Source organism: Terrapene carolina, unplaced genomic scaffold, assembly GCF_002925995.2.
Source record: "Terrapene carolina triunguis isolate 2854851 unplaced genomic scaffold, T_m_triunguis-2.0 Scaffold141, whole genome shotgun sequence".
Taxonomy (NCBI): domain Eukaryota; kingdom Metazoa; phylum Chordata; order Testudines; family Emydidae; genus Terrapene; species Terrapene triunguis.
Genome location: NW_020664492.1, coordinates 9,650,758 through 9,669,858, shown reverse-complemented (window position 1 = coordinate 9,669,858; position 19,101 = coordinate 9,650,758). Strand labels below are relative to the sequence as shown.

Here is a 19,101-nt window from a genome sequence, read left to right as displayed (position 1 = left end):
TTTTTATTTTTTCCTCTTCTTCTTAAATACTTCCTGTCTTATCATTAAGATAATTTAGAATTTATGAAAAAGTGTTGAATTATCCACAATGAAAACTGAAATAATCCCTATATTATCCACAGATCAGATACAGCATAGGGGATGGTAGTGCAAATTTGCTGACAAAGCGTACCTTTAATTAAATATTACCATTGGGGTGAGCCACATTGATGCTATCATCAAGAAGGCTAACGGCATTTTGGGTTGTATAAGTAGGGGCATTGCCAGCAGATTGAGGGATGTGATCATTCCCCTCTATTCGACATTGGTGAGGCCTCATCTGGAGTACTGTGTCCAGTTTTGGGCCCCGCACTACAAGGAGGATGTGGAAAAATTGGAAAGAGTCCAGAGGAGGGCAACAAAAATGACTAGGGGCCTGGAGCACATGACTTATGAGGAGAGGCTGAGGGAACTGGGATTGTTTAGTCTGCAGAAGAGAAGAATGAGGGGGGATTTGATAGCTGCTTTCAACTACCTGAAAAGGGGTTCCAAAGAGGATAGATCTAGATTGTTCTCAGTGGTACCAGATGACAGAACAAGGAGTAATGGTCTCAAGTTGCAGTGGGGGAGGTTTAGATTGGATATTAGGAAAAACTTTTTCACTAGGAGCATGGTGAAGCACTGGAATGGGTTACCTAGGGAGGTGGTGGAATCTCCTTCCTTAGAGGTTTTTAATGTCAGGCTTGACAAAGCCCTGGCTGGGATGATTTAGTTGGGAATTGGTCCTGCTTTGAGCAGGGGGCTGGACAAGATGACCTCCTGAGGTCCCTTCCAACTCTGGTATTCTATGATTCTATGATCATCATTAGAGAGATACAGAACAGCTTTGCATGCTGAGAGCATTCAAAGCAAAGCTCACTGCCAAGTACAATGATGAAGAAAATTCTTGGAGCCTACATCTGACACTGGCTATAGATGTCCAATCGAGACATCTTCCAACTGCATATAGGAAAATGCTTGACACCACTAGAGTCTCTCAACTGCTCAAATAGTCTAACTAAAGAAAATACATATACATATCCAAAAACACAACCTAAGAAAAATACCCATATTAAGCTTAAAGGAACCCATATACTTAAATAACTCAATTTTCCCCATCTGTTTTCAGGCTAAATACAAACTTGAGTAATTAGATTTTGCCTACCAAATTATCCTGTAGTTTTCATTGAATAATTTATTATGCAAGAGTGAACTGATGTGCCAATACAGAGGGTGAAAGATCAAAGTGTGGGAGCAAAGTCAAAAGTGCACTATCATCCGAGTCTCAGTTAGTCTTGTTTAGTGAATGGATGGAAGTTTAGTGGTTATAACAATACTAAAGGTGGATTGCTTATAAGCAGCGAGTGTTTCTTCCTGAATTACCAGTGTTCCAGCCCTGAAGAGCCCTGACATAATTCCAACAATAGTGATAAAACATGCTGCTAATATGTCACCAAACTTTCAACACAATTATCACAATAGGCTGGCAAAGAACGAACTCTTAATATACTCAGTGTAAGGCCTGGTTAATACAATATACATGTTCAATAAATATATGACTAACAAATAAGAAACTTCGTACCCATTTCTGAAGGCAAAATTATTATTGTAATGTATGGTAGAGGAGACATGACGGATATAAAAACAGCCTCCTCTTAAATATTTTGATGTACTCTATATGTCCACCCATCCACTCTATTTTAAGAATCTATACCCCCTCCTTTTTTTTTTTTTTTTTTTTTTACACTTTTGCTACTTATATTTTATTTTATCTCAAGAACCATACTGCATATAAATGGCAAAACCAATCTTTTCTATGTTTGCTATCTGGCTTTATTTCAAGTGCCATATTTTGTACAAACAACAATATTAATCTTGTTTATATATCCTTTTTATTGCATAAAGTTTAATAAAACAAAATTTTAACATTGTCTCTGGATTGCTCTGTATGTTTTGATTTGCAAGCAGATGTGGCTAAAAATGAAATATCCTAATGCCTGCTATATAAAAAGGTGCTATAAATGCGGAACAAGAAGATAATGAGGAAACAGGATTCAAATATATTTTAGGGTTTATTTTGCAGCACTTCTGAATTAACAGCATACAATTCCTTTTATAAACGGTGGATAAGTATGCCAGTTATGTCACAACTAAGAATATTAAATTAGCACACTAAAGTGACAAAAAGCTCACTGAATGATCCTGAAGTAAAAGATATATATATTTGTTTGTTCATTTTTGGCAATAATGGGGAAACTTTATGGGAGGAGAAATACTGAAATTCAGGTGAGAAACATTTGAATTTGAAATCAATTAGTGAAGTCAGTAAATTATAAAGGTTCATAAATGAGAGGCTGAGACATACAGAACTTTATCTAATAGATCAACATTTCTCAAATGCAGCCCTTGTGGCCGCAGGTGGCCACCAGGGGCTTTTCTTGCGGCCATAGGCTCCTGGGCAGTGATTGGGGGGGGGGGGGGTAAGGGCGCAAAGCAGCAACTCTTCCCCTGAGGCTGCCAACAGCTGGTGTGAGTTCCCCACCTTCCTGGAGCCAGTGGAGTGGTGGGCTCCGGGCACACAGCAGCAGGCTCCAGGTTTGGGTGCCAGCCCCAGGCTCACTATCCCCACACATTGCCCCTGGCCCCTGCTGCCTTCCCTAGTCCCCCATCCATCCCCCCATTGCCCTGGGCCCAAATGCTGTGCTACCCACCTCCCCATCCAGGGCTTAATTTGTCCCTGGCTTGCTGGGGCTCAGTAAGTCTCTGCTGTAAAAAGTGATATTTGTATGTTTGTTAATATGTCTTTTCAGTGTCTCCTAGCTAGCTAGCAGACTTACTAGCTAGCAAGTCTTAATTATAAAAAAAAGGCGCAAAACAAACAACAAAAAAGATATGCAAACATGCAAAGCACCTTATTTGTGTTTCTATTCCATTTTGGTCCAGTAAAAAATAAGAAACTACTGTACATTATTTCTATCATTGAGTCTGCAGACAAAACCCTACATAAATAAATAACAATGATTTGGACATATATATGTGTTTTTGCTAAAGTTAATTAAGTATTTTAGGAAAAATTGTCAGAGTGGCCACCAGCAAGAACTGGTGACCACACTCCAAGACCACCAAACATTTTTTTGTGAGAACTCTTGATTGAAGGGTTTAACATTGTAAAGCATTTGGAACATGAAAAGCACCATATAAGTGCTAAGTATTCTTAGTAAAGTAGGAAGTCAGCCTATTCCTCATATTTTATCAGAAGTAGTCACAGAATTAATTACTAGTTTTTTGTTTGTATTTATCATTCTTTTTACTCTTTGGGTTTTTATCAGAGTGACACAGACAACATGATAATCAGATAAAGTATTGTTGTACCCATTCACTTTTTGCACTTCCACCGTAACATGTGCACACAAGTTGGAAAATTCACATGCACACTTGGCTCCAAATGCACCTATTTAACTTTGTACATATGCAAATCCCTGACATTTGAAAAACGTAGCCCATGCATATGCATATGCATATTTTCTATCTGAAAAAACAGCCTGTATTACAAAACATTTGCTGTGACTGCAGAAACTGTCTCTCTCCAGAATAGCAAAGTACAGCAATTAACAACATATAAAATAAAACTTTACATTATATACAATATAAAGGTTTACATACAAACAAAAAGTGAAAGAAAAAAGAAGAAAAGGAAAGGAAGAGAGAAGACCTGTACGAAGTGTGAGGAAAGGGAACACTAAAAAAGTAGTTCTAAAGATTTAATTTATTCCCTGTATGCAATATTTTTAAAATAGGTCTGATTTGTTTTCATAACTAAAGGAGGTATTGTTGCAGCAAGAAGAAAAAGAATAAGCCCAAACCAAAAACATTCAAAATTTCCTTCTCAACTCTCTCCACCTTAACTCTACTTTTCTGTTTACCTACTATTAATTAATTTAGTAGGTGTCACTGAAATGAACAAATGGTAGTAGAAGTGGGAAAGATACTTCCAAAAGTAAATGTAGCCAGGAAGAAAGCCTTGTCTTAAGGGTATCCTCATCAGGTGACAGTCTGATCTCCATGTAACCTGAGGCGTATGCTTATTTACCAAGAATTACATCACGGTTAGTTATTTAATTACATTACACTAAATAAGGACACCCAAACAGGGTAGGAGATGATGATAATATTACCTTTGTAAAATGAGTGGGCAAAGCTCTGCTCAGGAATTAACTTGGCAAGGAATCCATGGTTCAAACTTGGGTGAGGGATAGATGGTATGACCACAACTGTGGAGAAAATCATGGAATCAAATGTGAGCCAGCTAATAACCGCCTGTGATCTGGTCCACTGTGGATCCATGACAGAAGTCCTATCTCATTGAAACATGCAAATATGGCACTATTAACAAAAATGCATTTCTGAAGAAAGGAAACAAGTTATGTATCAAGAGATAGGAAACATCAGACCTATTAGTAGGGAATCATAAGAACAACATTTATAGGGAAAAAGACATATATAAGACAAACATGGCTGAAATAGTTAATTGAAACAAGCAGTTTCCTACTCCAGCACCACAACGTATGACCAGGAAGGACACATTAAATACAACATAAAATTATGGTTTCTCATAGCTGACCACTTAAATATAAGTTTATTAAATGAAAACAGCCAATGAGGACATGGATTTTTTTTAAACTTATCGTACAAAGGTAGAAAGTAAGCAAGCTAAGATATAACAACGAATTAGATAAAATGAATAAAAGTAGGGCTGTCAATTAATTGCAGTTAACTCAAGTTTTAATGCAAAACAAATTAAAGAGATTAAAAAAAGCTGTGATTAATTGCAGTTTTAATTGCACTGTTAAAACATAATAGAATACAAATTTAAATGTATTATAAATATTTTGGAAGTTTTTCTAGGTTTTCAAATATATTGATTTCAATCACACCACAGAATATAAAGTGTACAGTGCTCACTTTATATAATTTTTGTATTACAAATATTTGCACTGTAAACAAAAAATAGTGCAATCTACAAGTCAACGCATGGAGTGACATATGAATGTTTAGCATACCTGGCACTTAAATAACTTGCAATGACCGCTAAAACAGTGCCATGCAAACACCTGTTCTCCCTTTCAGATGACACTGTAAAAAAGCAGTCCCGAAAATGTAAACAAACATGTTTGTATTAGCAATTGGCTGAACAAAAAGTAGGACTCAGTGGACTTGTAAAACTTTAGAGACTACATTGTTTTGTTTTTGAGTGCGGTTATGAACAAATAATTCTACATTTGTAAGTTGCACTATCATGATAAAGAGATTGCACTACAGTACTTGTATGATGTAAATTGAAAATAATATTTCTTCTGCTTATCTTTTTTACAGTGAAAATATTTGTAATAAAATAATATAAAGTGAACAGTATACACTTTGTATTCTGTATTGTAATTGAACTCAATATATCTGAAAATGTAGAAAAATATCAAAAATATTTATAATACATTTAAATTGGTTTTCTATTATTGTTTAATAGTGTGGTTAAAACTGATTAATGACAACTATTTTTTAATCTCACGATTAATTGCAATTTTTTAATCATTTGACAGCCCTAAATAAAAGCAAATAGGACATGAATTTCAATTACACTATACGTGATATGAAAATCAGCAGTTCCAAAAACTAAAACAGCAAATCAAATTCAGTACAAGAAGCAACATATTCATGAAAAACAACATGCAGAGATTTGGCCACTGATTTCTAATCACTCTTTTCCAATATATTTATATGGCTGTTCTGAGAGAGAAAGCAGAGCACCGTCATAAACCAATCCATTTCAGTGGCTTAAATAAGCCATTGGACTGGCAAACTGAACATTACAAACAGTGGAGAAACGCATTTGGATTCAAAGCTCTTGGCAGGTTCTGCAGCTGACAGATAGTGCCCCCAAAGGCTGAGATACCAGTTCCCAGGGAAAAAAATAAGAATTCACACTAATCAGGTAAAGAATGCAATAAAGGCAACAATTCTAGTATATTAGACTTCCATGGGCTTTTCAATGCAGACCGAAACTAGAAAGGCAGCAGGACTCAAGACAGTTAATAGTCCTTGCTATATTAGCTTTTCACAAGACTAAGTTTAAACAGGAGTAACTTCAACTAGGGAGCTAGCTGTGTTTGCTGATTACAAACTTCAGACAGTGCATTTAGAGTCAGAGAGCTGCTCACAGTAGACAAATGACAATTTTTAGGTTTACTTTGACAGGTTAATATCTTGTCCTTTCACAACTTTAAATTCATAAGGGCTCTCCTTCTTTGAATGTACATATAAATTAAAAAATGGATGCATAAATACAGAATAAGCAAATGAAAGTAAGTTAAACCCTATAAGCAGAGGCTCATAATTTAAATCTAACTTATTAACAACCAACATATATTAAAGAAGCTTGGAGAAACTAAAGAACAACAAAATAGTCTCATTAGCCTTCACACCTTTCATACAATTTAAAAGTTTTTGTAGTCAAATATTTACTGTTTCAAGGAAATTCTAAAAACAAAAATGAAAAATAAGTGGGAAAAATAGATGTACCTGTACTTGTTGGTGAATTTATTTCCTGTCTGATATTTCTACCTGCCTGGCTCCCACATCTTGCAGTCTCCCGTTGAGGTTCTAGTATATCACGGTACTTGGAGACCATCAGCACAGAAATAAAGTAAACTACTGCCAAAGCCAAAAATTGAGCCTGTTTGCTATCATCCTGAGTGAGAGAAAAAGGAACACATCATCATACTTGACACCTGCATAGAACTTTTAAATCAAGATAATCAATATGTTTTAGAAACATCAACCTTTTTAGGTGTTATACCTGCTTACAATTCAATTCTTGAATTACCTATATGCTAATTGGAATGTTAAAGTCAGTGGTTATAACCTATTTAGGAAGGATAGTGTGGGCAAGCGGGTAGGGGGAATAGCCTTCTGTGTCAAAAATAGCATTATCTGTTTCTGATGCACTCAGAACAAAATTAGCGTGAATGCTTATGGATCAATGTCCTAACAGACAGACATCAAATAATACCCCATCCTGTGCTTTGCTATAGACCACCAAATCACACTAGGGAACAGGGTGACCGTCGTTTTACCTACCAATCTATAACATATAGGAAAAAACTGTTAATCATAGGGGACTTCAATTTGTGTGCCATATGCTGGCAGTCTCACGTGCCAGTACTACAGCATCCTTAGAATTTGTAAAAAATTATAGGTTACAATTTCCTAACTCAAAAAGTGTTGCAGCCAACACAGAGGAATCCTTTATTAGACTTCTCCTAACAGGTAAATAGTAACTCATCACAGAACTAAAAATTAAAGTTAGCTTAGGTACAAGTGATCATGACTTGATCACATTACAATGTGAAAGAAGACTCAAGTCCAGATCAGTAATATGTATACACTTGGTGTGTTAAAGCCAGTTTCACAAAGCTGAAAACAATTATGAGCCAAAATTAGCTAGGAGTGTTTCTCCATTACTGATAATTTTTAAATCAAGATTAAATATTTTCTAAAAGATATACTCTAGCAATTAATCTTGGAGTTCTATGGCCTGCGATATACAGGAGGTCAGACTAGATGATCACAACTGTCCCTTCTGGCTTTGGAAATCTATGAATTGATGAACGGGTAAGCCTGTACACAGAAAGATTAGGTGACTTGCTTCAGATCTCAGAACAAACAAGTGGCAAAGTCAGCAATAGAACGGAAGAATCAGAATTCTATTCACTTGCTCTTACTTCCAGACCACACTATAAATTTGTAGCATAAAATGAGTGAAGATAATATTATATTTCTGTGCCATTTACGGATGCAGCAACTATTCTGAGAAGTCTACATCAGCATTTGTGGTTCAGCATGCATTCCCCTAGAATACTGCCAGAAGGGATACTAAAGTCATTTAGCATAGATGGGTTATATAAAGCTACTCAGCACCATAACAGAACTGGATCTTATATGATTATAAATGTTGCATCAATAAGGAGGTGCAACATTTCACCCCAGAGGTTGCTGCATTTCAGAGATTGTTGAAGTTTTCCTTGCATGTAGTTTGCATATCCGTTTCAGCTTGTAAAGTGCAATGAAATTAGGTAAGGCATCTTTCTTACCAAATAAGATCACTTTTATTAAATGCTTCATTTTGTAAGAAAAAGGAGAAAGATAGATTATGTAGAATTTGGCAATTTCTTCCCCCCAAAAATGGAAATCTGAAGACTTTTTTGGAGGTGAACACAGATTTTAAGTCCATCCAGCTTCCAAAGCTGTCCTTTTTTTTAAAAATGCAAGTTATTTGTAACATCAATCTTTCTTTTAAATATTAGTGAATATATTGCAAAAAGAAAAATCATGGTCCATATTACTCACCACATCACGAAAAACAACTGCTCGCAGACGATTAATGTCAACATCCTGAAGAAGTCTATCAGGATCCTTTATTGGGGAAAGGTTACCAGGAACATTTTCCAATGGTGTCTAAAAATGTAAAATTATTTTTCCAAACTGTATGGAAATTTTTATTCAAAACATTTCTTTGATCCACAATAAATAAATTAAATACATTAGTACTAACCTGCAGACAAAAAAGGCAATATTCAGATATTGGTTCTACAAACAGTGATGCTTTATTTATTTTAATGCATTAGTACTGAATAGTCAGATACAGAATTGTTTATATTCTTCAAAATCAATGTTTTAATCCTACTGGACAAATGCACCACTCTTTAGTAGTTAGCATATTAACTGTACCAAGAGGAGACTAATTTTTTTGGTACTATTAAGAAGAAATATTTCCTATGCACATGATAGGCTAAAAATGTGTTTGTATAAGTGAAAATAACTTAGAAAATTCAGCCTCATTCTATTTTATACAGAGAATTATTATTACAGTCCCATGCAGGTCATGCATGTTCAGTATTCTACTTACAGTAATGTGACCTGTTTTCTTTAAACAATAAACACTGCAATCCAAATAACAATTAACATATAAAAGTGTTCTGTTTTCTACTGTCCAGTGTTTGTCTTGTGCTGAGTTTGGCAAAATTGCTAGAATGGATTTTTGGTATGGTTTTATAAAATAATCTAGTGATATTTGTGGATATAAGTCTTATCTGAAGCAGTATTTTGAGGCAAGAGTCTATATTGTGAAAGTAGTAATGAGATTATCATGATAAGTGAATTTGGGCTGTATATACCAAAGCATCATCTTTGAGACCAGGGATGGTTTTTGTGTCTCTGTACATTTAGTTTAGGGCCCTTCAACCCCCAAAACTGTGACCAAATTGGAAAATATTCAGAAATGAGCAACTTAAATAATAAGGACACCAAAGTGACTGAAATGTAAGTGACAAACAAATTTAGACCTCATTCTTGGAGTCATATCCACAAAGACAGACCATGATTTACACACAGAGCCCTACTGAAGTTAATGGGATTCTACAAGGATGCAAGAGTCCACCCACAAAGATCTGATTGCAGGCTTTGACCATGCATCTCATGAGGCTTTAGAAATCAAAGAAATATGTATAGATAGGTCAAATTGCAATAGGGTGGGGGAGAAGATGTGCTCTCTGGAGCAGAAGTAGGAGAGAGAGAGTAAAGTATTGGAGAACAGTTCTAATCATGCCATTAAATTAACTATTTTCTTCCTTTTAATTTTTTTCTTGTTTCAATGAAAAAGCAAATGTTTTCTTTTGAGAGACAGGAAATGGGTGACAATTCAGCTTCTGTTTTAAAAGAAATCTAGAAATTAACTACAATCATCTCCTGCTTATTTTAAGCACTGGTACACCCTATATTAACAACATTAGATTACCTTGGTCATTGCTGTTGCAGTCATACCCTGAAGAGTCTCCTGAGTTTTACTGCTGATTAGTGAAGATTTGTTCACCCTATCTCTCTGTCTTTGTCGACATTCTAAACAGTTTCTCACAGCAACACAACAAACTAAAAAAAGATGTAATTGAACATTATCATTAGGTGATTACACGGTTACCATTTAACGAAGTGCCTATACCTCCAAAGAATGATTATATCCCAGTAGCAATTGTATAAATAAGCAGGCATCACAAATCTCTTAAATTATACTCTGGTGATACTGAGAAAATATTATGGTGACTTTTCCAATTTCATTCTGTTTTTAGTTAATCAGGTTCCTTAATTTTATGACTATCTGTCTTAAACAAGGCTCATATTTAAGGCTACAAGAAGTTTGAAAAAGGCAAATTATTCCCTGTAACTGGAGTTCTTAGATTATGATCATGTTGTCCCTGTTGATCCACTATTTTTGGAAGCATACTCCTTAGTGTTGCCAAAGCCAACCTTAACATTTTTTGTGGCTAGAAGACAGAAAACAAAAGGTAGGAATCAATGGTTACTTTCCGTCACGTCAGAGATTAGCAGCAGACTGCCATAAGGTTCCACATGAGGACTGACAATAGTAATTATCAGTGATCTGAAAAGGTGGGAGAACAGTGTTGTGGCAAAATTTGCAGCTGACAAAAATTATTCAGCTCAGTCAAGAACTGAGAAGACTATGAGGAATTTAAGAGAGACCTAGACAAACTAGATAAACAACATGCAATATGATGGGCAGATGGAATTCAACATTGACACTTAGAATAATTTGAACTACGCTTGCTGCTTCTAAGGTCCTACATTAATTGTAACAATTTATCAAAAAGTGTTGGGCATCACCGTGGACAGCTCAGTGACTTTCTGCTCAATGCACAGCAGCAGACCAAAAAAAATCCTCCCGAAAACCAAAAAATAATGATATAAATATAGAATGCATAAGGAATAGCATGGAGAACACCACAGAAAATATTATAATGCTCTTATATAAATCAATGGTACAACCTCACCTGGAATAGTGCGCTCAGTCTTGGTCACCACATCTCAAAAATGATATAAAGGGGTGACAGGTGACAAGAATAATTAGCAGAATGAGAAGACTCTTACTTGAACAAAGATTGAAAAGATTGGGACTCTTACTATAAAGTGATCCAATTTTCCATTTAAAAATGGGACGTGGGAGCCAGAAGGTAGAGGACACCCTTTTTTTGTCTTCCCACTTCTCCATCAACTTCCTTTATCCCTCCACCAAAACATTTCCTTGTAATATCCCCAAAGAAGTGTCTCATTTTTTCCACTTTGACCGTATGACTTAACTGTAGGATATAGGGGGTAGGAGAACAGGAGATTGCTACCTGCAGCTCCAATACTTATTTTGGGAACTAGTTGTCACTGAGGTCAGGTGCACTTATTCTCACAGATCATACTGTTTGGTGTAATAGCTTATAATAGACCTTAGCCAAACTCAATATCTTCCAATTCAAAATATAGTCTAAGGAATCTGAAAGAAATGGGGGAGAAGTGTGGGCAGGTTTGGTTCTGAACTAGCAGTGAGAACTCTGAATAAACCTTGTCAAGAATTCCCTTTTAGGGATCCCTACACTTAAGAAAATGATTAGAAGTAATAAAGCACTAGAGGACAGTTGAGAAATAGTTAATTAAAAACTGGGGAATTGCTCTTCTGAAATGAACTGTCTTAAAGCAGGGTTCTTTGTTCCATTGAGGTTCTACAGCTCACCCCACGCCACTGAGTCTGGATCCTTCAAGGTCGCTTTCATTAAAAATGTTTTTTTCACGGTCAATATCTAACAGCTTGTGGAAAAAATTTATATAGTGTTGTTTATAGACAGCATGAAAATAAAACAGAATTTGCCATCGTATTGCATGTTGTTCATGTAGTTTGGTTAGGTCCCTCTTAAATTCCTCATAGTCTTCTCAGTTCTTGACTGAGCTGAATAATTTTTGTCAGCAACAAATAATGCTGCAATTCATTTGAAAAGACAACATTTCCAAGACCTGCTGCTAATGGGCAATGGGAAAGATAATGAGGACACATGGGTTCACAGTTCTTCATACCTTTTCAAAGAATGTTTTCATTTACAAAACTGTGTACACATAGCCCAAACTATCACTGTTTGCTAGATGCTTTACAGGCACATGGCTGAGGTGTATTCTCCCAAAAGAGGGGATCTGCAGAGGCAATTCTCAGAGAACCAAAGACCATGATGAAAAATCTTACAACAGAAGAGCAGCACAGCAGATCAGTGTTTGAGGGAAACAGTAATTTTCTTCCTTTCATTAGTTTTCTTGTATTAATATTTTACTGTCCTACAACATGCTTTACAATTTGAATTTCATCAATGACAACTTTAAATCTGGACATGTGATTGATTCTCATCTATTTTTGTGTTTCAATAGAACCATCATAACTATTGTAACAAGTCAGTAAAAACTCTGTGGTATTTTAGTCTACCACATCATAGTCAGAACCAGGTTCATTCCTACTTTTATTCATTGTAGCCTTAGCTCATTGATCTGTAAGTAATTATTTAATGCACACTGTCTGTGTTGTTCTATACAGACTTACCCAGCCTTAGGCACTGTCGCATTAAGCCTCCAGAAGACATGTTTTTTTCAGCTTCAATCTCACTGAAGTTTAGAGAACTGGCAAATACCAGTACATCAACCATAGCCATCAGACGGCTCAGGAAAGTCACTGCTGTCTCTGCTGACATTCCTTGTGTCACTTCAATATTTTCCAATTCAGTCTTTAAAAGAAAATAATTATATTAGACTTAACAGTTTCAAAGAACAAATATAGCACACCCACATCTCAATTTTAATTGTTAACAATAAATAAGTAAATGAGAAAAATTACAAAAAAACTATTTCCTATATTTAGGGTTGGCAGAATTCGGGGGTTTTTTTTTTATAATTTTGATGTTTATTGTTTTATATTTTAAGACATTTTTCAATTTTTTTCTATTTTTATTTTTATAGTTGCTGGAAATTAAAGGGGCGTGGGGTTGGCTTAGGGTAGCACTGGCTGCAAGGGGCTCCCTGTGTAGATGAGGGATTCAAGGCACCATTGCCCATGGTGCAGAGGAGGCTGTGGTCCTGGCTTGGTGGAACAGATACTCCTGGCCAGGGTTGCAAGGAGGATGATCCCCTGGCTATGGGATGCTGCTGCTGAACAGTTCCTGCCCAGGGATCACGGTTACATTCCTGGCTGGTGAGTGAGTGAGCAGGACCATGACAGTGGAGCTGAAAAGGTCTCCCTGAACAGCCGTGGGGCTGGTGACACCCAATCCTGGCAGACACAAGGTACAGGGAAGTCTGTGGTTCTGATGGAGCAGGGCAGAACAGAGATCCTCAGCCAGGGCCGCGAGAAGTTGTCATTGTCCGTAGCCACGGGTGAGGCCACCCTGCTGCTGAATGGCTCCTGCCTGGAGCAGGGTGGCCTCCTCCTTGCAATCTTGGCTGGGGGTGTCTACTCTGGCCAGGGCTTCAGCCTTCTCCACACCTTGCACCTGAAGGGATCCAGCATCACTGGCTCAGTGGCAGCACAGAGACCTCTCTGCAGCCCCGCTGTCATGGCCCCACTCCTGTGACAGCAGTTGATACCTGATCCTTACAAGCACAGGGGGAGGGAAAGGCTGCACTCCCGCTGACTTTCACCAATCACTCTATTTTTCACTGGTTTCAGTATGTCAGTTGAAACCAACATTTATCAAAATCTATTGATTAAAATTGAATCCTGCCAAGCCTATCTATGTTTTTTGTCAATGCAAATTACTTATGAGTGAACTTAAAAATAATGGAGTGGGAAGATGAATTCACACTTGCATGCTGTAATAGGTATTATGAAGTCTAATATCTGTGAGAAAATTACTACTATTTACATAGAACCAAATTGTGGCCCAGCTACCACAGCTGTACAAGGCATAAGGGAGTGCATGACACCCCTGTATGTCTCTGAGCAATCTAACTGCATGACAGCACAGGAAGGAAAATGGGCTCTGCAAAGCTGCTATGTCTCCACCTGCCCCTACTCACACAGATGGGTGGGAGAAATGGAATGGGGTGGGAACTGAGCAGAGTCTTTGCGTGTCACTAACATGTAGTTGGAGCCGAGGAATGTATGCTGTATTGGGCATAAACCTAGCACAGTTTACTCCATCCCTGGATCAGTTTACTCCATCCCTGTTGCTCCAGTGAGGGAGGAAATCATGCCAGGTTTGTACCTGGTGCAGCATACATTCCACGTGGAATCACAATCTCCATCTTGGGCTGTTCCCTTAGTCTAGGCTCATGGCAAAGCCACTCCTGAGTCTGCAATTGTTTCATAAATGTAAAAAAGAATTATGATTTAGGGTAACATTTTCAAAAGTGCCTAAGTGACTGGAGCCTGAGCCTCATTTTCAAAAGTGAGTTAAGCTCTTAGGGACAGATTTTTAAATTCAGTTAGGTGTCTAAATATGCAGATGGGTGTCTAGTGGGATTTGCAAAAGTGCCTAGGAGGCCAACTCCCATTAAAATCTCTGAGAATTTGGTGCCTAGGTGCTTTTGAAAATCCCATGAGGTGCCTATCTGCATCTTCAGGCACCTAAATACCTTGACTTTAGGAACCTAAGTCTCACTGATAATCAATGGGACTTAAGTTCCTAGGTCTTTTTTTGAAAATGGGACTCAGGTGCTTGTGAAAATTTTAGCCTTTTGGTTCCAGTTTCAGGGATTCTGTAAGACAAATAAGGAGCTTAAAATATATTATTTTGTCCTGTCATAAACATTTCTTTCCGTAACAAGAGTAGAGAAAATTCTTTTAAAAGCCTTTATTTCCCTATTGCTGAGAATTTAATGTCCTCAGTGAACAGTAACTTGTTGAAATAGTTGTTTAGGTTTAACAACATACCAACAGTGCCGATAATGCCAAACAATATTAAGAAAACAATTGTTCTGACACGTGAAAGGTATAATGTGTCTTTCTGTCATCAGAATGATAGATAACATTGCAAGACATGTCAGTTACATGGGTATTCTGGGAAGGGTTGTCACTATTTAAAATCTGTCCAGCAAGACAAAACAAATGATATGATGACAATTAGACCTTTGAAACACCATTTCCCTTTGAAGGACTGCCACTAGCATTCCTCTAGGCAGTTATTTCCTGCTATTTTATGTTATTTTTCTACCGTGACCCCCTTGTCATAGTAGAAGAAACATTATTAATTCACATAGAAAAGTAGCAAATTGTTTATATATAAAACACTTACACAAATGAAATTTAAACTGAAGAAGCCATATCTGAATAGCAAGAAGCCATGCCAGGGTGTGCATTAGTAGGCTGCTGGTGCAATTCTCAGGTGGTTATAGAAACATGGCCTTTGGACTCACCTCAATAATCACCAGAAATATGCACCAATAGTCTATTAGTGGACTCCCTGTTTTGGATTATTGCTATAATACAATTAATTATATTGTACTATATACATTTTCTTAAGGGAGTAGATCTTTTACTTCCCAATGTGAAATGTCCAGGTTTATTTTCACATGAAATAGTAAATCCATGTAAAAGCATGTTTTATAGTATAGTTTTTACATGATTTTTGCTAGCATTACATAGAAGAAAAAAAATAGGATTTTCTTTAGGAAATCTCCCTAAATGCTGCCAATTCACTATAAAGACAATAAATAGTCTTCTATTAGGTCTAATTACTATAATGAAATCCACCTCTTAAAGGTAACACGCTAGTATGTATTCTAACTACATTTCAGAGACGTTTTCTTGTTTAGCAAACTGTTTTCAGAAGCTAGAATGTTTTAGAATGGTATGGTAAACTCATGCTTACTATGTAAATTTTAAAAGGAATAACTAAATTCCCAGATGGTTATATGGGTCCAGAGTTTGAACTAAATCAGATTTTCACAGCAGACAGACACTTCTGCAATTTATATTAGATCATAGGCTTGTCTAACTTTGACTTGGTAGTTTACAATGAGCAGCATATAATCATTAGCCAATGCATTAGATTACACTAAGAAACATTTCAGGAAAAGTCCATAAATGCACCTAATTTACTCCTGACCATATCCTATAATATGGCGTGAATAATTTAAAAAAAAGCCAAAATGTCAAATTATCAAAAATAATAAAGTTTGAAAAACTTAAAAACTGAAACTTACAGCAGTAATACTAACCTTAGAACCCTGGACATGCAATAGACAAAACAGACAACAGATTACAACAATAAAAGAAAAAGAAAATTATTAAAGGTAACTGAAAATACAATGTAAAATTGAAACAAAGTAATATCTTGGAATCATACCTTTATCTGATTAATTTATCATAGGCACTAACATTGCATCTTGGAAAGTGAACATTTGAAAACAAAGACTTCAAAAATAACTAAACTGCAAACAGTATGGACGTTAAATCTAATCTTTTAATTTTATTATACAGTTCCTTTCCACATTGATCCATCCAAACTGAAATACATATTTTTAAATATGTACACGGAGAAAAAGTATAGTATGTTAGTAATGTATACCCACAGTAGAATTTTACTTGTTATATAAATCACAGAAGTACATGACATAATTGTGCCATTCTCCAGTCAATTGAAACTGAAAAAAGTAAATCCAGCCTTAGTATTTATGATTTGTGAGATAAATCATATGTACAAAATTAATTGACAAAACATACATATAAATCAGAAGAAAAAAATGCTTGATTCTTTAGCCGTAATGCTCTTTGGACTGCAGCACCAAAACATACCTTGTGGTGTGCACAATTTTCAAACCTAATCCCAAACTGTACTAAACATTTGAATGATTTTGAGCCACCAATGGAAGTCCAAGTTTTGGATCACCTCAGGGAGTTTGAGGCTAGTCCCAATGATTAGCAGTTCTGCAAGGTTTCTTTTAGGTTTTATTTTCAGTCAGAACCCTCTCCCCACAACAGGCCTGTCATTTAGTTGTCAGGAGCCATATTTTTAAAACTGACTAATGATTTTTGGGGCCTTTAAGATTTTAAATCCCCAACCTGTTAAACCTTATAGGGTGGATGCTGAGCAACCGGGGCATCTAAAAATTGAGGGACCCAAAAATCACAAGTCATTTTTGATAATTTAGGTCCTAACTACCTTGAAAAATGGAGGTGAAAAAATAGAAGACTACTGCACCTCCAGCACTGAAGACAATTTAAGGTAGTCAATATTAAAATGTAATATATTACTAACAGTTACCACACTAACAAATTTATTTGAGCATAAGCTTTCGTGGGCTACAGCCCACTTCATCTAGTAAAAAACTAGTTTTTAAGAATATTTTAATACTGTCATAATTTAGATAGCACATTTTTGAAACCAAAAGCATTTCAGCTATGCTACGCTAATAGTGCCATTGCAGTATCAACTCCAGCAAAATGAGAAGGAAGTTTTCTTTTCTTTTTTGGTAGAAAACTGTGTCTAACCATCCTTTCACATGTGGAAGTTCAGGTCTTGGTCTGGACTCTGAAGCTTAAACCCATCTTTGGGACCCAACCGCATTTTTTCTTTAGATTCCTCAACAGGTGAAATCCGGGTCCCATTACATCAATGTCATAATACCCACTGATTTCAATGGGACAAGGATTTGACGTTAGGTTCACTGAAGCCCTGTTTGATCCCAAAACCTTCAATTTTCTCCTTTAAGCCACATCCTTAAGTCCATGGTTATGGCTGTCATTTTATATTAACTAATGACTAGCTGGAACTGTCAGTCTGTCCACACCATGCTTTAACTGGCAACATCTGTTGCTGTTAATAAAATGCATTTTTCATAATCCTTACTCCCTTTCCTGAAAGCCCTTTGTCTTGTTTTGCATTTTCACATTTTGCCTTTTATGGTTGCCAAAATTTTGGGGCACACAGAGTGTCTTATTTGTATTTATAAAGTGTCACGTAAATTTGAGACACTAAATTTAAGTGCTAAAAAGATATATATTAATATCTCCCCGTGCAAGGTCTTTGAAGGATTACCTCAATCCCTGCTAGCCCAATGAGCAGTAGACTAGGACTGGGAAATGAACTCTTTCTGGCATATCATCATAAAACAACATTATTAGATCAAAATATATGCTTACCATTTTTATTTATTTTAGTATTTTCATTTATTATTTCATATATCCTATTGGAAATTAAAAGGCGCCTATCCTTGGCTCTAGGCAATTTTTATACTAAATCACATGCAATCCCCCCAACAAACAAAAAACCCACCAGCAACTACGTTAAAAGCAAATTGTTAAAGTTACAATGTCAAGCACTCAAGTTAAGAAACACAGAATATTTTGCCTGTGACACTTTATTTCAGCCCTCTTGTATGTATGCATTATGATACAGTCTTTAATTATATGATCACCTACTATGTTTTCCACAAGTGCCCTGCCTCAATTGACTGAACAGATGGTGCTCACTTAATAAGCAGAAATTCAATATTTTGTTGTATCTTCATTTCTTCAAGGTTTATCCCTAGACCTTATTTACTCCACACTATCCAAAAATTGCTTTGAAGACAGCATTAATAATTTCCTCATGGGCTTCTCTATGGTGCTCCTCACTAGAGTGTTTCACAAACATTAATGAATTTATTTTCATAACAACTCTGAGAGATGAGGGTTATGATCATCCACATTTTACAGATAGGGAGCTGAGGCACAGAGATGTTGAGGTCCACAAGTATCTGCTAACTTTGGGTGCCCAATTTGAGACATCTAGAACCTGATTTTTCCAAATTCTTAGCATTATATAGAACTTCATATGTTCAAAGCACAGCTCCCACTGAAGTCAGTTGCAGTTGAGAGTGCTCAGCTCTTCTGCAAATCAGAACCCAGGTTCTCAAGTCAAGCACTCAGAAAACGAGGTATACACAGCACATGACCAGCTGTTAAAAGATGGGTTAAGCAACTTGCCTAGCATCACACAGAATCGAATCCTCCAGAGCAGCATTCAACTACCTTAACAAAGAGACTGTCCTTTCCATTTCTGTAACCCCGCTGCAATATTCCCAACACACCTTCCAACTTCTGCAACAAATGGAGTAGGGGTCCTACAAAAAACAGTTTCCTTCACTACACAACCCTGATTCATTCCCAGAGCAGGTCCATCCTCTGAACTGAATGAAGCAGGGATGCTGTGGAAAAAACAGTCTGTGATCACGTAA

At 36.5% G+C, this 19,101-nt stretch overlaps 1 protein-coding gene across 1 annotated transcript in view; it reads right to left on the bottom strand.

Moving 5' to 3' along the window:
* LOC113406807 (neurobeachin-like) overlaps window positions 1-19,101 on the bottom strand; it is a 942,582-nt gene that overhangs the window by 612,553 nt on the left and 310,928 nt on the right. Inside the window, exons 24-29 of the mRNA XM_029911985.1 lie at window positions 16,102-16,110; window positions 12,491-12,671; window positions 9,866-9,996; window positions 8,419-8,526; window positions 6,592-6,760; window positions 4,194-4,289 (exon numbers count right to left, since the gene is read on the bottom strand). Of these exons, the coding sequence (XP_029767845.1) occupies window positions 4,194-4,289; window positions 6,592-6,760; window positions 8,419-8,526; window positions 9,866-9,996; window positions 12,491-12,671; window positions 16,102-16,110 (694 nt within the window). The remainder of the gene's footprint in view (window positions 1-4,193; window positions 4,290-6,591; window positions 6,761-8,418; window positions 8,527-9,865; window positions 9,997-12,490; window positions 12,672-16,101; window positions 16,111-19,101) is intronic.